The following is a 17,564-nucleotide window of genomic DNA, read 5'->3' on the forward strand; positions in this document are numbered from 1 at the left end:
GGTGTGAATGTAAACTGGTGCAGCCATTGTGGAAGAGAGTATGGAGATGCCTCAGAAATCTGAAAATAGATCAGATTTTGCTACCATATGACCGTAGAAATCCCTGTCCTGGGAATATACCCACTTGATCCTATTTATATGATCATTTTAAGACTTAATCCTCTCTGTATGTTCTCTTTTTTAACACTTAATATGATCACTTTAACACTTAAGATGGCATTTTCACCACCCATTTTAATGGGATTTGGAGTCCCATGCCAAGTTTTCAAACTGTACCCTTAGAAGTCTGTAGGAATGTATGCAGTACTATACAGCATCACAGTTACAAACTTCCTCCTCTCTCTATTATTCCCACTCTTATTTTTTACTGATATCTATTTTCAGTCGAATTTGTACACATGATTAACCCTATGTGAAGTAAAGAGTACAAAAAATAGTATAAAGAAAAAGAAAAAACTATTCTTCGACATTCAAGACAAGGACTCTGTTCAAGTCATTGCTTCTCATAGTGTCAACTTCACTTCTACAGATTTCCCTTTAGGTGCTCTATTAGTTATGACAGATCAGGAGAACATATGTTATTTGTTTCTTTGGGACTGGCTTATTACAGTGAGAGCGATGTTTTCCAAATTCATCCATTTTGTTGCAAATGACCTAATTTCTTTTTTTAACCACTGTGTAGTATTCCATAGTGTACATATCCCATATTTTCTTTATTCAGTCTTCACTTGACAGGAATTTAGATTGATTCCATGTCTTAGCTATTGTTAATTGAGCTGCCTAAATATGGGGCTGCAGGTAACTCTTTCATATGCTGATTTCATTTCCCTTGGATAAATTCCCAGGAGTCAGATGGCTGGGTCATATGGTAGGTCTATATTCAGATTTCTGAGGTATTTCCATACTGTCTTACATAGTTGCTTTACCAGTTTACATTTCTACCAGCAGTGGTTTAGGTACCCTTTTCCCCACATCCTCACCAGAATTTGTTTTTTGTTGATTTCTGTATGGAAGCCATCCTAAATGGGGTGAGATGAAACCTGATTTGGTTGTGATTTGTATTTCCCTGATGGGTAGTGATCCTGAAAATTTTTTTATGTGTCTGTTGGCCATTTGTATTTCCTCTTTTGAAAAATGTCTAAGTCCTTTGCCCATATCTTCACTGGGTTGCTTGATTTGTTGTCATCGAGTTTCTTGATCTCTTTATATATTTTGGTTATTAATCCTTTATCAGTTACATAGTTTGCAAATAATTTCTCCCATTCTGTCAGCTGCCTCTTCACATTCCTGAGTGTTTCTTTTGCAGTACACAAACTTCTCAATTTGATGTAATCCCATTTGTTAATTTTGGCTTTGATTGCCTGTGCCTCTGGAGTCTTTTCCAAGAACTCTTTGCCTATGACAATGTCTTGCATGGTTTCCCCAAAGTTTCTAATAATTTGATTCAGTTGGTTAGAATTCTGTTGAGGATTTTTGCATCTGTGTTCACCAGGGATATTGTTCTGTAATTCTCTTTCTGTGTTGCATCTTTTTCAGGTTTAGGAATTAAGGTGATGCTGACTTCATAGAAAGAATTTGGGATTATTCCCTCCCTTTAAGTTGTTTTGAATGACTTGAGAAAAATTGGAATCAGTTCTTCTTTAAATGTCTAGTAGAATTCAGCAGTGAAGCCATCTGGTCCTGGGCTTTTCTTTGTTGGGAGTGTCTTTATTACTGATTCAATTTCCATTTTGGTTATAGGTCTGTTTAGCCTTTCTGTGTCTTCCTGGTTCAATTTAGGTAGATCGTATAGATCCAAGAATCCATCCATTTCTTCTGGGTTTCCCAGTTTGTTGGCATATAGGTCTTTGTAGTAATTTCTGATGATTCTTTTTATTTCTACAGTATCTGTTGTTACATTTCCTTTTGCATCTCTGATTTTATTTATTTGGGTCTTCTTTCTCCTTTTTTGGTTAGTTGGAACAATGGTGTGTTTATTTCTCTGAAAAATCAACTCTTCATTTTGCTGATCTTTTGTATTGTTTTTTTGGATCCATTTTGTTGATTTCTTCTCTAATTTTAATTGTTTATTTCCTCCTACTAACTTTGAGTTTGGTTTATTGTTGTTTTTCTAGATCCTTGATATGCATTAATAGCTCATTTATTTGGTGCCTTTCTGGTTTCTTGATATAGGCACCAATTACAATTAACTTTCCTCTTAACACTGCTCTTGTTGTATCACTTAAGTCTTGATATGTTGTGTTGTCATCTTCATTTGTTTTCAGAAATTTTCTTATTTCTCTTTTAATTTCTTCTGTGACCCACTGTTCATTCAGGAGCATGTTGTTCAGTCTCCATGTGTTTGCATATGTTGTAGGGATTCCTGAGTTGCTGATTTCCAGCTTCACTCCATTGTGATGAGAAGATACATGGTATGATTTTGATTTTTTAATTTTCTGAGACTTGCTTTATGCCTAACATGTGGTCAATCCTAGAGAAAGTTCCATGCACTGGTGAGAAGAATGTGTATTCTGCAACTGTAGGATGAAAAGTTCTGTAGATATCTGTTAGGGTCATTGGTCCATAGTAGCAATTAAATCTGCTGTTTCCTTGTTGATTTTCTGTCTGGTTGATCTGTCCATTGCTTAAAGTGGGGTATTGATGTCCCAAATTACTATCATATTAGAGTCTATATATCCCTTTAGATCCCTTAACATTTCTCTTAAATAGCCAGGTGCCCTGAAATTAAGTGCATATACATTTATAATAGTTATATCTTCCAGTTGAATTGATCCCTTAATCATTACATAATGCCTTTCTTTGTCTCTTTTAATAGTTTTGTGTTAAAGTCTATTTTGTCTGATATTAGAATGGCTATGCCAGCTCATTTTGGTTTCTGTTGGCATGGAATATTTTTTTCCACCTTTTCACTTTCAGTCTGCGTGTATCTTTGTTGGTGAGATATGTTTCTGGTAGGCAGCAAATATATGGATTTTTTAATCCATTCAGCCAGTCTATGTCTTTTAACTGAAAAGTTGAGGCAATTCACATTCAAAGTGACTATTGATAAGTAATGACTTCGTCCTGCCATTTTTCCATAAATTTTCCTATTTTTACTTTGACTTTCCTTTGAACTTTTACTGGGAGATTTTCTTCCTTTATCTTATTTTGTAGTGATGACCATGTTTCTGTGTTTCTGTGTGCAGCACATCCTTAAGCATCTTGTGAAGGGCTGGACAGGTTTCGGTTTCGGTTTGTTTTGGAAGATCTTTATTTCACCTTCATTCATAACTGAGAGCTTTGCAGGGTATAATATTCTGGGTTGACAGTTTTTTTCTCCTAAGACTTGGAATGTATCTCACCATTCTCTCCTAGCCTATATGGTTTCTGGTGAGAAATCAGCTGTGTGTCTATTTGGAGATCCTCTGAAAGTAATCTGACCTTTCTCTCATGCACATTTTAGAATCTTTTCTTTATGTTTTACATAGTGAGTTTGATTACAGTGTTTCATGTTGAAGATCTTTTCTGATAATGTCTATTAGGAATTCAATTTGGTTTCTGTACTTGGATGTCCCTTTCTTTCTCTAAATTAGGAAAGTTTTCTGTTATTATTTCACGAAATTGGTCATCTAATCTTTTCTCTTTCCACACCTTTCAAGAAATCCTAGAACCTGTATATTGGGTCGTTTGATAGTATCCTATAGATTCCCAAAGGTGATTTTTAGTTTTCTAATTTCTTTTTGTGTTTGGCTTCCTATGCTTTGTCTTCTAAGTCACATATTCTTTCTTCTGCTTCACCAATTCTGTTGTTAAACCACTGCATTTTTTATTTGTTCTGTTGAATTCTTCATTTCCAATATTTCATTTTGATTTCTCTTTAAGATCTCAATTTCATGGGAGAAATTTTATTTCATGTTATGTACTGATTTCATTAGTTCATGTATTTGCTTCTGATTACTTCTATGTAATCTTATGATAAATATTTTGAATTCCATTTCTTGCATTTCTTCAATATCATCATCTTCACAATCTAGTATTGAAGTGTTGTGTTCTTTTGGGGGAATCATTTTGTCTTCCTTATTCTTGTTTCTTGCATTGGTGTGTTAGCTATTTGGCTTTTGTGGAGATACTCAATGGTTTATTCTTTGTTTTATTGCTGTGGTGGCTTTTATCTTTGTACTATTCCTCTGTAGATTAGTGGAGTATCTACTTTCAGTGAATACCTACAGGTGTGTGGTGGGTCTGGCCAGGGAGCTCCGTTCAGTTCTGCAGGGTAAAGGGAATGTCTAAGGTGAAACACCCAGTTTTGGGGTGGTAAATCTCCTCTTTTTTATTTTTATCAAAGGGAGGTTTATTCTGCTCAGCTGAGCTCCTCTCCTCAAACAAGACCAGTGCCTGAGTGCTCGCACCAGTGGGTATATATTCTCCACTCTGTCCCAAGGACCAAAGGATCTGTTCAGTCCTCAGTGTAGGTTCAGATTCCCCAGCAATATCCCTCACCAGGGAACGAGGAAGCACTGAGTGTGTGGAGTCTCCCGCAGTGACTGCCCATAGTCCCAGATACACTGTGAGTCCTCGCACACAGCCTCAGATTTTTTTCACAGTCTTGGCACAGAAGCCTCCCACAGCCACAAGCTCCCAGCCTGTTAGTTCTCCCCACCAGTCAGGAGTCTCCACTCGGCTGTTTGCTGGGCATGGATATGAGCTGGTGCAGCTGTTATGTATGTCCAAAACGGTGCCTGCTCTCTATTGGCTTGTTACAGAATGCTGTTGCAGGGTGATTGGGGAGAGAAACGTTTCCTGCCTTTTTTTTCCTCCTCTAGTTTGGCAGGTACACTATCCTCTATGGGGCTCCAAGGCCTATTTCCTCTAGGCTCTTCCTGCAGCTTTATCACCAGTGGCTTGGGCTGCTACAGTCTGGTCTCACCTCACTCTCTAATGCTTTTGTAGAGGCTTTCTGCTGCTGGGGTCCTGAGTTGTGGGTGTCCACATCCTCCACATAGGTCCACTGTGTCCCTCTAATTTGCATAGAGCTTTCTCAGCCATTTCCTCCCTAACTCTTCCCTGAGACTGCACTCCCTCCACTTTTTTAAAACTACCTTTTCCTAGACTAGAGCAGTAAGCTCCCTCCCTATTCTGCCATCTGTCTCCCCCTCCCTCTCACTTTTCTTTCTGTTCTTTCCACAACTCAGCCATCTCCCTGGGAAGTAACTTTCAAAGAGAAGGCACCTAATTGATTCTTCATGTCTTTTGGGCAAAGACAGAAGCCGAAATTTATGAATGGTTTTCAGAGTACAAAGTCCTAGTTTTACCTCCCTAGCTTTTGTGTTTATAAACAGTCCTAAAAGAAGCAAAAGCTTTGGTTCGAATAACTCAGCCTATGAAATTCTTTGCCTGACACCGACCTAGATTTAAATCTCATGCCTCCTTCTCTCTGCTTTCACCACCATTCTCCATACAAATGTATACTCCATGAGGAAGCCACAGGAATCTTTGGATACTTAAATCACAAAGGCTCCCAGTGTCCCATGATAAATTCCAGCTGTCTTTCCACATGTGAAGTTCTGCACACTATGATCTTCCACTTTTCAGCCTCTTCTGATGCCGTGTTTCCTTATTCTGGACATCCCAAGCACATTGCTCTCCTTTTTGTCTCTTAAGGATACCAAACAATTTTTCAGTCCAGGGCTTTTTTCTCCTAGAACACACACCCCATGCTCTTTACCCAGGGGGCTGCCTTCTTCCTTAGATCTCAGTTTATATGCTCCCTCCATAGAGAAGCCTTCCCCTGACCCTTTGTCGACAGTATCATGTACCTCCCCCTACTCGTCTCCCATTATTTTCTCTTCAGAATATTCATCCTTATCTGAACTTATCCTTCTTTTTACATCTTTTTTAAATATTTAGTTTTACTAGGAGGGTGTGGGAGAGTTAGGAGAGGGAAAGAACTTGCAGCTGCTGATTCACTCCCCAAATGGCTGCAATACCTAGGGCTGGGCCAGATCGAAGCCAGTAGACAGGAGCTTCTTCCAAGTCTCATATGTGGGTGCAGGGGTCCAAACACTTGGGCCATCTTCTGTCACTTTAGGGAGCTGGATCAAAAGTGGAGCAGCTGGAACCTGAACCCATGCCCATATGGGATTCTGGCATTGCAAGTGGCGGCTCAACCTGCTATGCCACAGCCCCAGCCCTGTCCCTCTCTTTGAAAGTCACTTTTGCCCATTTTTAAAATATATTTTGCAGAATGCAAATGCTATTCATACCTCTCTTGTCCACAGCTTGGTCTCCAGTGCTTGACAGAGTGGCAGATTTGTCACATGAATATGTCCACACTTAAGGGCCCGGCTTATTGGTAAAGGCACTCCACATCCCAAACATCATACAAGTTCATGTGTTCTAAGTTCCAACTCAATTTAAACCAGAGGAAATGTGGGTATACACTCCAACTTAGTTTCTTTTTTCTGTTTCAGTCCTCTCTAATAAATAGTGACATTATCTTTGTGAAGTTACATGCCCCATGGGAAGTCCTTGGAAGATATGCAGAACAAATGAATGTAAGAATGCCTTTCAGGTAGGTGTCAGTGTATTTCCCCCCACTCCCCCTGCTTCTTCACTGCAAACCTAATGTTCTTCTCATTAGGGAAAAATAAAACTAAAATGCAGACCTAAAAGCCATTAGAGGAGAAAAATCCTTCACATGTTTAGAGGTGCAGATAAATCTTCATGGCCAGTACGATTTCCTGACTTTATGTGAAATATCTTAGCTAATTCAGTCATTAGCAGGCAGACTTTTCAAGAGCTTATGATAATGAAGCATTTTCCAAGTAGCATTTTTATTTTAACGATGCCAATTTTTAGTTCTATGCATTGTGACTTTGAATACCCAGACTCCAGGCACCATGCTTCCTACTGACCAGTCCCTTTCAGAAAACCATTTAAATCTCCCAAAGAAACAAGTTCAAGAGATTTCATGAGAATGTAATCTTTCTAAACAACCTGTTCTTGATTTAAAAAAAAAAACATAAATACTGTGCAAACAAAAATGTTGGTACTTGTTCCATGAAGGAACAATCTATGTGGATTACCTAGTTAGTGTTATTAAGAAGACTGATTTATCTTCATCTCACAGTGAATATTATCTTACCTGTGGACTAAGGAAAAGTGATTCTGATTTGCTTGATAAAAAAAAAATAATGTATTAAACTTGAAATTTTAAAAGCAATGTGGGAATGCCTGTACTGGAATCTTTTCTAGGAGGTGGGAGGTTTAGTACCAAGAACAGTTCCAAAGGGACTTGATGAATTGGTACTTTATGTTTGCATTTTGCCAGTAAAACTAAGTCAGATGACAGGAATTAGACAAACTGGTACCAGTTCTACAATATACCTCTCAATGTGCTATGGAAAGCTATACTGACAAAGAATCAGCTCTGCTTATCGAGACAGAGAAAGGAACTGGGGACACATTTAGAAAAGAACACTCTCCATTTGTAGGCCTCTAAAATATCTCACTCTTTTACATCTTTTTTCTTTTTTATTGGCCTGTCTGTCCTAATAGCAAGTTAAACTAGAGGTTGGGGGTTCTAACATCTGTATCCCTGGAGGCAAATTTCTCACAGTTGATAAATATAGTTTTGATTCTATCATATATTTTTGTTCTTGTTAAAAAGGAAATCTGTGGACTCAAGGGTTTAATAAATTAAGAGAAGGTATATCAACTTAGTTTCCATTGAAATTGTTGCATTATAGTTCATTAAAACCAATTATTTATCAATGATATAAAAACTACCTAACATGAAATAATGTAATATTACACCTAAGATTCAGGAGGAAAAGAAATGACTACAATATATGTTTAGCTTGAAATGGATAGTTTCTCCCATGTATAAATTTCACAAAACCCTCAACATACCTCTGTGACAGAGAACCCAAAGAGATTTGTGCAAATGTGAACAATGTTAATGCAAAGAAAGTTCCCTTAGTACTCACAAGGATTTCATATCTGGAGTGCCTGGCCACATCCTAGATAGCACCACTGCATTCCTCTCACATGGTAGAGAAGTGATGCTTCCAGTCACCATTAATATGCTATTCTCATACAACAGTAAAATGTGATCCAAGTAATGCGATGAGAGTGAGCATAATAATCTTCTTAGATGTAGGAGTTCCTGTAGGACAACAATTTTAGGAGAAAATACTGTTGGCTATTATTGTTCATGTTCCTATAGATAGGACACTTATAAATACTTAAATTGAGCAATAAATATGCCAATTATGGTAACTTACAAATAAATGTTATGTCACTGAAGAATTTGCAGATTTGAGAATTTAGGTTATATGTGGTACTAATTGCCTCCAGTAGAGATGTGGTTTTACTTAAACATATTGCAGGTGCTACAACCTGATGCACTTTAAATTTATGCTGTTAATCTTGTCCACAGTTTCAGCCTAAGGAGATACATGCATTATCAGAGAATCCTCCTACCATGTCATTTCAACAAAATGAACAAATATCAATTAAACTGAATTTAGATGCCTCAAAGAATCTTATCCGCATTTATTATTTTCTGTATAATTCAGTTCTGAATCTCAGTTTTAGTTTCCTTCGATTTTCATCCATACAATGTTAAAAAAAAAACATATATCCATGGGTATGTTTTTATAAAGTTAATACAGTTGATTTTTTAGGTCAATTTTAGGTTTACAGAAAATTGAGCTTGCAATACGGGGAATTCCCATATACTCCTTCCAGCCCCACTCAGTGTTTTGTTATTAACATCGTGCCTTAGTGTAGGGTATATCAGTTACAATTGATAGGCCAGTATTGGAACATTAATATTAACCTAAGTCCATAGTTCAGGGTTCACTCTTTGTTGTACAGTTCTCTGAGTTTTTTGTTCTTGTTTTTTGACAGGCAGAGTGGACAGTGAGAGAGAAAGGTCTTCCTTTTGCTGTTGGTTCACCCTCCAATGGCCGCCGCGGCGAGTGCGCTGTGGCCAGTGCACCGCGCTGACCCAAAGGCAGGAGCCAGGTGCTTCTCCTGGTCTCCCATGGGGTGCAGGGTCCAAGCACTTGTGCCATCCTCCACTGCACTCCCAGGCCACAGCAGAGAGCTGGCCTGGAAGAGGGGCAACCGGGACAGAATCCGGTGCCCTGACCGGGACTAGAACCCGGTGTGCCGGCACCACAAGGCGGAGGATTACCCTATTGAGCCACAGTGTCTGCCACTGAGTTTTAACAAATACATTTTGTCATATCTACCATAACAGTGGCATGCAGAATAGTTTTATGCCCTAAAAATTCCCTGTGCTACACCTATTCATATCCTCTCCCTCACAGCCCACATCCCTGGCAACAACTGATATTTTTTATTATCTCTATAGGTAATGCCTCAAAGATGCACAATATTTTGTGGTTATTTCCCATTTTCCAAAACTGAGATAGCTCGGTAACAGTTTGGAGTATATATAAACCATGTCAGTTTCATTGCTTCTCCATTGGTTTAAGCTCAAAATACAGAAAGGCAGATTGCATTTTATTGAAACATTGAACTCTCCATTCACTCATATAGAATTTTGTTCAATATTTTAAAAGTGTAGTATAGAGCAGTATAGCAGACCCTTATTAAATCTGATTATAAAAACCTCTTTTTAGGATCCCTTGGCTTCACCTGTTTAATCTGTAACCAGGGCCTCATGGTTAGCAGATGCCCCAGTGTGGTTATTTACAACTTGTCAATGTTAGCCTTCTTAACATACTGGCTGTAAAATATATATTTTTATATTACCCCTGTGTAGACCAAAAGAGAAATATTCTGTAAACTTGAAGGGCTGTATAAACATTAGTTAATATAATAATGTGCCCATAAAGTTATGTTTGTTGCCCCAATCCATCTCTGCATTTCCCTGGGAAAAAAAGCTGTCCTCAACTAAAGCCATGCAACTACCAATCCATGCAAGTACAAATCACCACTCTGTGCATGTTTTGTTGGCAAAGAGCAACCATAAAGATTATGGTAATGAGAAGAGGAGGATAGCAGTGGAAACTTTCATAAGATTTCATGATGCAGAAACACATGCCCTGTGTTCCCACTACATTTCTCACTGTTAATCTCTTTTTAGTTTTTTCTTCTTCACCTCTTACAGGCTTCTATCTTCAATCTCCTTTCCTTCCTTGCTAGTTCAAACTGTAACTGACGATGGGTTTTCTTCACGACTGGCTTCATTTTTGCTGTTCTTCCAGGAGAAAAATCTATTACCTGCCCCGCCGGTACAAGTTCATGAGCAGGTGAGTAGCATTTTCTGTCTTGATGGTGTGTGTTTGCCTGTTGGCCTGTGTACTCCCAACAATGACAAGGGGCTGCCTTTGTCACATGGGAAAACCAGCTGCCATGCATGTTCTAAAAATAGCTATTTCAGGTTAATCTGAACAAAAAACAAAAAATCCAAACTGAAAATGTCCTTCTTGAAGGCTTCCCCTTCCCACTTGGAAGGATGCAGTCCACCTGCAGTATGTTGAGGCTGCTGCTTTTAAAACCCCAGCTGTCAGATTAATCACCTAAACTCTCAGCCTTTGAGATCATCTGGAGGCTTCGATGTTGTTTTTTTCTCTCCCAGACTCCTCCCCTACTGAATGTAATTTGAAGCTTGATGTGCAGTCACCCTCTCAAAAAGCTGATGTCCACATGGGACCCCATGATAGGAGAAAGGGACTCCTATGTTAGCAATGCTTTTTTAATAAAATATGCAAATGTGTAACCTCATTCAGGAGCCACTCATATCCTCCCCCTTTTTTTATCAAAGAAAAACCTCATTGGATAACATTGTGTTTTTATTATAATGTGTGTCCTTCTCAAGCTTGTTTCTCATTTTTTTTTTTTGAGAACACATCAATGATAATGTGTCCTAGTTGTGATCATTTACAAATCCAATTGAAACCTTAATTGGTCGTGTGTCTCCCGTCACCTTGAACTGAGTTGATTGTTAAACTGGGAAACCAGTGAGTTTCTCTGAAAGTCCTGTAGGTCAGTGTGGTAAGACTTAGGATTCACATTTGCTGTTTGTGTGCTATGCATGGTTATAAGTAAATAATTGGTATATTTTGGTGAGTTTACTTAAATGCACATGCACTCAAGTAAGTATGGTGTGAGAATTGGCATCCAAGGAAACTGAACTGTGGCTTCTCAGAATGTCCCTGTGCAGCACCTTTTTGGCCGTTCTTTCACTAGAAAACAGGCATGACATTTGGTCTCACCTTATTTAAATTAGTTCCTTGTCACACAGTGACTTTCTATGAAAACCCAATGCAACGTTTTAGCCAGTATTAGTAGTTCTCAATAGTTCTCAAACTTTAGGCAGTGTCAGAATCACCAGAAAGGGCTTGGTGGAAACATAGATTTCTAAACCTCACCTGCAGAGTTTCTGATCCAGCAAGTTCATGGCAAGGCCATAGAATGTTAAGCTCTAACTAGTTCCCAGCTGAAGCTAATGCTGCGAGTCCGGGGACCATGTTTTGAAAACCACTGGTCTATAGAACAGATCAGTCTGCAGCTTCCAATTAAAAGTAAGGATTTTACTGACCGTAGATGGAGGGAATGAAAACCAAAATCAAGTAAAACCTGAAGGAAATACAACAAGGTGAGAAGTTTCTCCCAACTTTCATGACATAGTAAAAATATCAAGTCTGTACATGATCACGTTTCAATCTATTGAGTGAGATATAATCCAGATTCTAAAAGGAATTGGAGAGAAGAAGCATTACTCTTGTTCAAATGGACCAGCCAGCCTTCACTCAGGAAATCCCACATGGGTGGGACAGAGCATATCATTTGTGATCACAAAGCCCACATTGATACTGGGTGACTAGAGGCAACTTACTTCAAAACTCTGAACCTAAATTTCCAAAATTTATAAAATTTTTTCCTAAATTTATAAAATTAGGATACTTATATATTCCCCAAAAGATTGATGTAAAGTTTGTGACTAGTAGATTGATGTTCTAAAAGTGATTATCATGTTTATAATATGTAATGCTTATAAATATACTCTCATGTGTTTGTGTACTTCCTGTTGCCTTTCTGCTTCTGAACTTGTCATCCATCTCCTCTGTCATTCCTTTCTTCTGTCCCCTGGTGACTAATGCTCCATTTTTCTGGAAAGCTCTGATTTTACTTACCAAGTGGTCATTTATATCTATTCCATACATTCTCAGATACATTTCCTATGCATATCTTGTCTCCACCATATACACGGTTACATAATTTAAAACCTCAGGGTAATTCTGAATGGTTAGCCCCTGATATGATCATCCTTTCAAGTTCTGCAGATGCTGTTCCATGAATACTTCAAGTACCTGTCCATTACTCTTCATTTCCACTGATGTCACTGAAGCTGAACTCTGATCACCTCTTGTCTGTTTTATATCAATTTATGTTCCTACCCCTGTTCTGATGTCCTTCCAAATTCTCTTCTAATCATCTCCCTATGTAGCAAATCTGATTATGTCACAAGGTGGCCACCCCACAGTGATTACAATGAAGTTAAAAGCTTCAGCTTAAAAGAGCCCACTTTAGGGTCCTGCACTGCGGCATAGTGGCTCAAGCTGCCGCTTGCAACACTGGCATCCAGTATGGGCACCAGTTCAAGTCCCAGCTACTCCACTTCCCATACAACTCCCTGCTAATGCACCTGTGAAAACAGCAGAAGATGGCCCAAATGCTTGGGCCTCTGAACCCATATGGGAGACCCAGATGGAAGCTCCAGGCTCCTTGCTTTGGTCTGGTCCAACCCTGGCCATTGTGGTTATTTGGGGAGTGAACCAGCGAATGGAAGACTTCTCTCTGCCTCTCCCTCTCTGTAACTCCGCCTTTCAAATAAATTGGAAAAAAAAAATGAAATCAGCCCATTGTAAACCATCTGCACCCATTTCTCCCTTCCTACCACTCTGCTCCAACTATTTTGAACCATACATGGTTCCCAAACTATTATGCCTCCTTGAGGTTGTGTGTCACTGCATATAGTGGTTCCTCTTTAAAAGCCTTTCTCATTTTGTTCACTAAGGTTATGCCTACGCAGCCCTCAAAACTCAGCCCATGCAATTGGATCTTTTGGCCAAGTTAAATGATGCTCCCTCTTTGTGTTCCATTTGGCACCTGTGGTCCATTACCCTGTAGTCTATGATGTGGATGTCTGTCGCACCACCTATACAGTATTTGAAGGCAAAATGGCATTCATTTCTATATTTCTATTACCTTGAACATTATAAGTGGAGTAAATCTCCATACGCTTGTATGAAGATGGAGTGGGGAAAGAGGAGGTCAGAAAGAAGATAAACACAGAGAAACCATGTCTCCCATAGGGGTAAGAAATGTCTGGCTCGTTGGGCATATATAACCTATTGAATCATTTGGCCTGGCTCTGCCAAGGCAACCGCAAGTGGGACTTGGAATTAAATAAATCTATAGCAGGCTAATTTTTAAGTTGGCAATTTTTCATGGTCCATGAGTGATGTTATAAATATCCAAATGGCCTCTGGCAGGAAAAAAGAAGGTTTCCCACCCCTGGTAAAGCATCTGATGCAGAATTGGGACTAGAACATTCGCTCAAACAATGGGGGAAAGATCAGTAATGAGGGGTTGAAAAAGATGCTAATAAGAGGAAAAACGTAGGACCTGAACCCTGGTTAGGATACCAAATGTCATGAAGTCCAACCATTATCAGATTCAACTGTTCTTCAATAAATTTGTGGAGAAATAGAACTAAAAGATAAATTTATTTTGTGCAAAAAATGTTGAGATCCATGCATGTGAGTAGTAGTAGTCAGAAAGTTCATGGAAAATGTATATTGTGAATACAATATGCATAGATTTCAAAATTTACTTCCAAAATAAATTTATCTTTTAATTTCACTTTCCACACACTTTTTGAAGTACCCTCATATTTAAACTTCTACAATACGTTTGACAAGTTCGCTTTTGAAAATTCCTGGTGTTAGGAAATTCCCTAACCCTCTGTGGGAATCTGATGAAAATGCTTCCTTTTTTTTTTTTTTTTTTTTTTTTTTTTTGACAGAGTGGACAGAGAGAGAGAGAGAAAAGTCTTCCTTTGCCGTTGGTTCACCCTCCAATGGCCACTGCGGCCAGTGCGCTGCGGCCGGCACACCACGCTGATCCGAAGGCAGGAGCCAGGTACTTATCCTGGTCTCCCAGGGGTGCAGGGCCCAAGCACTTGGGCCATCCTCCACTGCACTCCCGGGCCATAGCAGAGAGCTGGCCTGGAAGAAGGGCAACCAGGACAGAATCTGGCGCCCCGACTGAGACTAGAACCCGGTGTGCCAGCGCTGCTAGGTGGAGGATTAGCCTGTTGAGCTGCGGTGCCAGCGAAAATGCTTCCTTAAAATAAGTCATCATCCCTCTGTTTAGCTTTCACTCCTTGACTATAATTCTAATCCCAAGTAGATAAAAAATCTATAGAGCAAAACAGGCAACATATGTTAAAAGAATGTGAAATTACCGAGAAAAATGCGTGGTGCTTAGCAGCTGTTTGGAGATTCAGAGTTGGGAAAGAGGAAGAAGTCCGTACTTAAGGGATTGGGAAAATGTTGGAAGTAAAAGCAGAATCGAAATCCAGAAAAGATAAAAGTGTGATAAAGAAGAGGATTTTTCTTTTAACAAACTGTGCATTAGAACTATACTAGGTCTTTGAGGTACTGGTGCCCTGGAGGCCTTTGGAACCGATGGCAAAGCAGTTGAAGCAAGAATAAAGCTGGAGAGTCAGTTTGGGAGTCACAGCTGCAGAAATCCTGATTTTAGCCAGGAGAGTATGTGGACTTTCCAAGGAAAGGGTGTGAGGAGTGAAGAAAAAAGCACAAGTGGCCATGTTTTAGAAAATCGACTTCAAGGGTATCAGAGGAGACATGCAGAGGATAGAGAGGAACAGACTGAAAGTAGCAGAAGAATGAAGGGAGGGCAGTTGCAAGAAACCAGGAGTGAACTTTCATAAGGAAGCATATTCTTCAACTTCTGATGACCAATGACAAATGAGAATTGATTTGGGATACTTAGAAGTTGTTGGTGACCCCGATGATAGCAGTCTCTTTAGAAGACTGGTTCTCAAATGTTAGCATGCATCTATATCATCTGTAGGACTTTTAAAATCATAGATTATTAGTCTTATTCCTGTGGCTTCTGATACGTTTGGTCTTAGTGGGGCTCAATAATTTGTATTTCTATCAAGAGTCCCAAGTGATGCTGATGCTGGTTTGTCTGGGGCCTCATTTTGAGAACCATAAATGGAACAGAAACTAAATTATAGCTAGTGCAAGGTAGACAAGATCCTAATGAGCCAGGCAGGGAGGGTTCCCTATAACTTTTGAGACATTTTATGGTAGAGGAAGGAGCAAAGAAGGCTGGCTTTAGAATACAACTCAAGGGAAGGTAAACAGTGGAGGCTTGAACATGTGACCAGTGACATGTTCTCCATATGTGCAGAGGAGAGGTTCTGAGTGAATAAAGTTTGAGAACTCCTATTTCTAAAGCTGGAAAAATGATTTACCAAACACTAATCTTTGGCTGGAAAAAAAGGCTATGCTAAATCAAGGGGATAAATCACAGTCATGGAAAAATTTAAGTATTGGACGGCCCTGAAAGATTGTGGGCCAAAACAAAGGAAAAAGAAATCTCAGCTATGGTATTATGATACATTTATTCAGAATGGCCTCTTAAATCAGGCTTCAGGGCTTTCCAAATAGAACTGATTTGGACATCACTGGAGTGATATGACTTTCTAAAGGATAGTGTCTGGTGTGATCCTTAAAATGCAATTAATCAAAAGTTTTGTATCTGCTTAACCCTTTATTTCATCTCAAATGGACTGATTTAGATGATGAAGAGTATTTGTCTCTTTGTAGCCAGCTGTGATATTTCAAATCTTTGAAGGGCTCACCTATAATGTATCACCTTGTATACCAGTAGTGAAGCACTTGATTGCCAATATTGTAAAATCCACCTGTCATACTAAATATGAAAGTTAATTTATCTTCCCATTTCACTTATATAAATGATGTTTATTTTCATTAATCCATGAAAGCATCCCTGAAACAGACTCACCTCCTTTAAGGATAAGAGAAATTAATGAAAAATTCTGAATTATCTGAGCAGGCAGAAAAATTAAACATCCTAACACAAATATCTTTATTTTACAAGTCACCTATTCCCATGTAGTTCAGATTGTGTTTTGGAATAAATGTTGTCTTTATCCATATATATATACTTGGAATGCTGTTTCAACTTTTACCTTGGGCAGACTTATAGGCATTATAAATTGCCTTTCCCATAAATAAGGGGGGGTTTATCATGTTATTCTGCCTTTTTTACCTTCACAGTACAGTTCAGGATAACTTATAGAGGTTGTGATTACAGAATAACTAATCTGATGATTGTGGGTAGCTGATAGCTAAAGTCTCAATACTACTCATTCCTGCCGCTCCTTCCCTCCACGTACACATTCTGCCAGACTTTATCATTTGTGATGCTTGGCATAGTGAATGCTAGGCCCTATTGTATTATACATTCAGTGTAGTCTCAATCTTATCAGATGAGCAAATGGGCACAATGACAAAGTGGTTTGTATTTTTCCATCCCCATTTTTAAAAATTAATATATTTAAATGTTCCAGGGCCTTTGGAATCTTCTATAAGGTATTAAGCTACACCCCAAATAGTAACCCTCTGACCTAAAAGAATTGCATTAGCTTCCAAAGATCCCTAACTCCTATCCCGGGAGAGGCTGTAAATACAAGGGACTTGGCTCTAAGAAAAGGAAGAAGAAATCTGAGCTCCTGTTATCTGTTGTCAGTCCAGAAGGGCTTCTTTTTACTGCAAAGTGGGACTCTAATGTCTCTACTAAAATAAATAAATAAATAAAAAGCCTATCTGTAGGTTCCCTTGAGGCATATCAATCCTGAAAATGTAATCTGTTGGAAACATGATGCCATTATTATAATATTCTGGTCTGGGCAAAAGCAGGTGTCTCTGCAGTAGGCCTGTTTCATTTAATTCAATCCAATTAACTTGTCATTAGTGCACGCTGTCTCCTGGGTTGTTAGTGGCTCAAGGGAAGAGGCCTTGTCTTCTTCCTCTGGGTGCACAGTAGCATCTGAGTTGTGGCTTTGCTCAGTGGGCAATTTATAAAGGCTTATGCATGGGTTAGCATGTTGGGAGCACAGCTCTTTGCATATTGCCCTTTCTTTAATCACTGCCGCTCCTAAGGTAGGTAGGATTGTCTCCCCCTTTACAGTGAGGTAACCAAGGGTCAAAGAGGGCAAGCAGAACCTTTCTGAGATTCACCTTGAACAGCCACAGCAGAGGTGGCACATCTGTGCCCGTGTGCTTCAACGGCATTGCCAGCTCTTCCCAGCTCCTTTTCTAAAATCGTGCCTTCTGTGAACCAACGTTTTGGGGGAGGAACCTGAACTGAATGATAAGAACAACTCTTTATAAAAGTAATTCACCTTGTAGTTCAGCTACTGACTTGACAAGTCAAGGCCAGAAATGCCCACATGGATGATCCCCCCTTCTCTTTATTGATTT

General features: G+C 39.2%; 1 protein-coding gene across 5 annotated transcripts in view; it reads left to right on the forward strand.

The window, feature by feature from the left end:
• The window catches only part of ANO4 (anoctamin 4), a 561,128-nt gene that overhangs the window by 384,546 nt on the left and 159,018 nt on the right, over positions 1 to 17,564 (forward strand). For 4 of the 5 annotated variants that reach the window (XM_008256958.5, XM_008256960.5, XM_002711221.6 and 1 more), the window contains 2 exons: positions 6,450 to 6,550; positions 10,221 to 10,265. In XM_008256958.5, the coding sequence (XP_008255180.1) occupies positions 6,450 to 6,550; positions 10,221 to 10,265 (146 nt within the window). Of the gene's footprint in view, positions 1 to 6,449; positions 6,551 to 10,158; positions 10,266 to 17,564 lie in introns of those variants that run through there. The other variant, XM_089308860.1, reaches the window with a different exon arrangement.

The sequence above is a fragment of the Oryctolagus cuniculus genome, chromosome 11 (genome assembly GCF_051225735.1).
Source record: "Oryctolagus cuniculus isolate XC-2025 breed Fujian yellow rabbit chromosome 11, ASM5122573v1, whole genome shotgun sequence".
NCBI classification, from domain to species: domain Eukaryota; kingdom Metazoa; phylum Chordata; class Mammalia; order Lagomorpha; family Leporidae; genus Oryctolagus; species Oryctolagus cuniculus.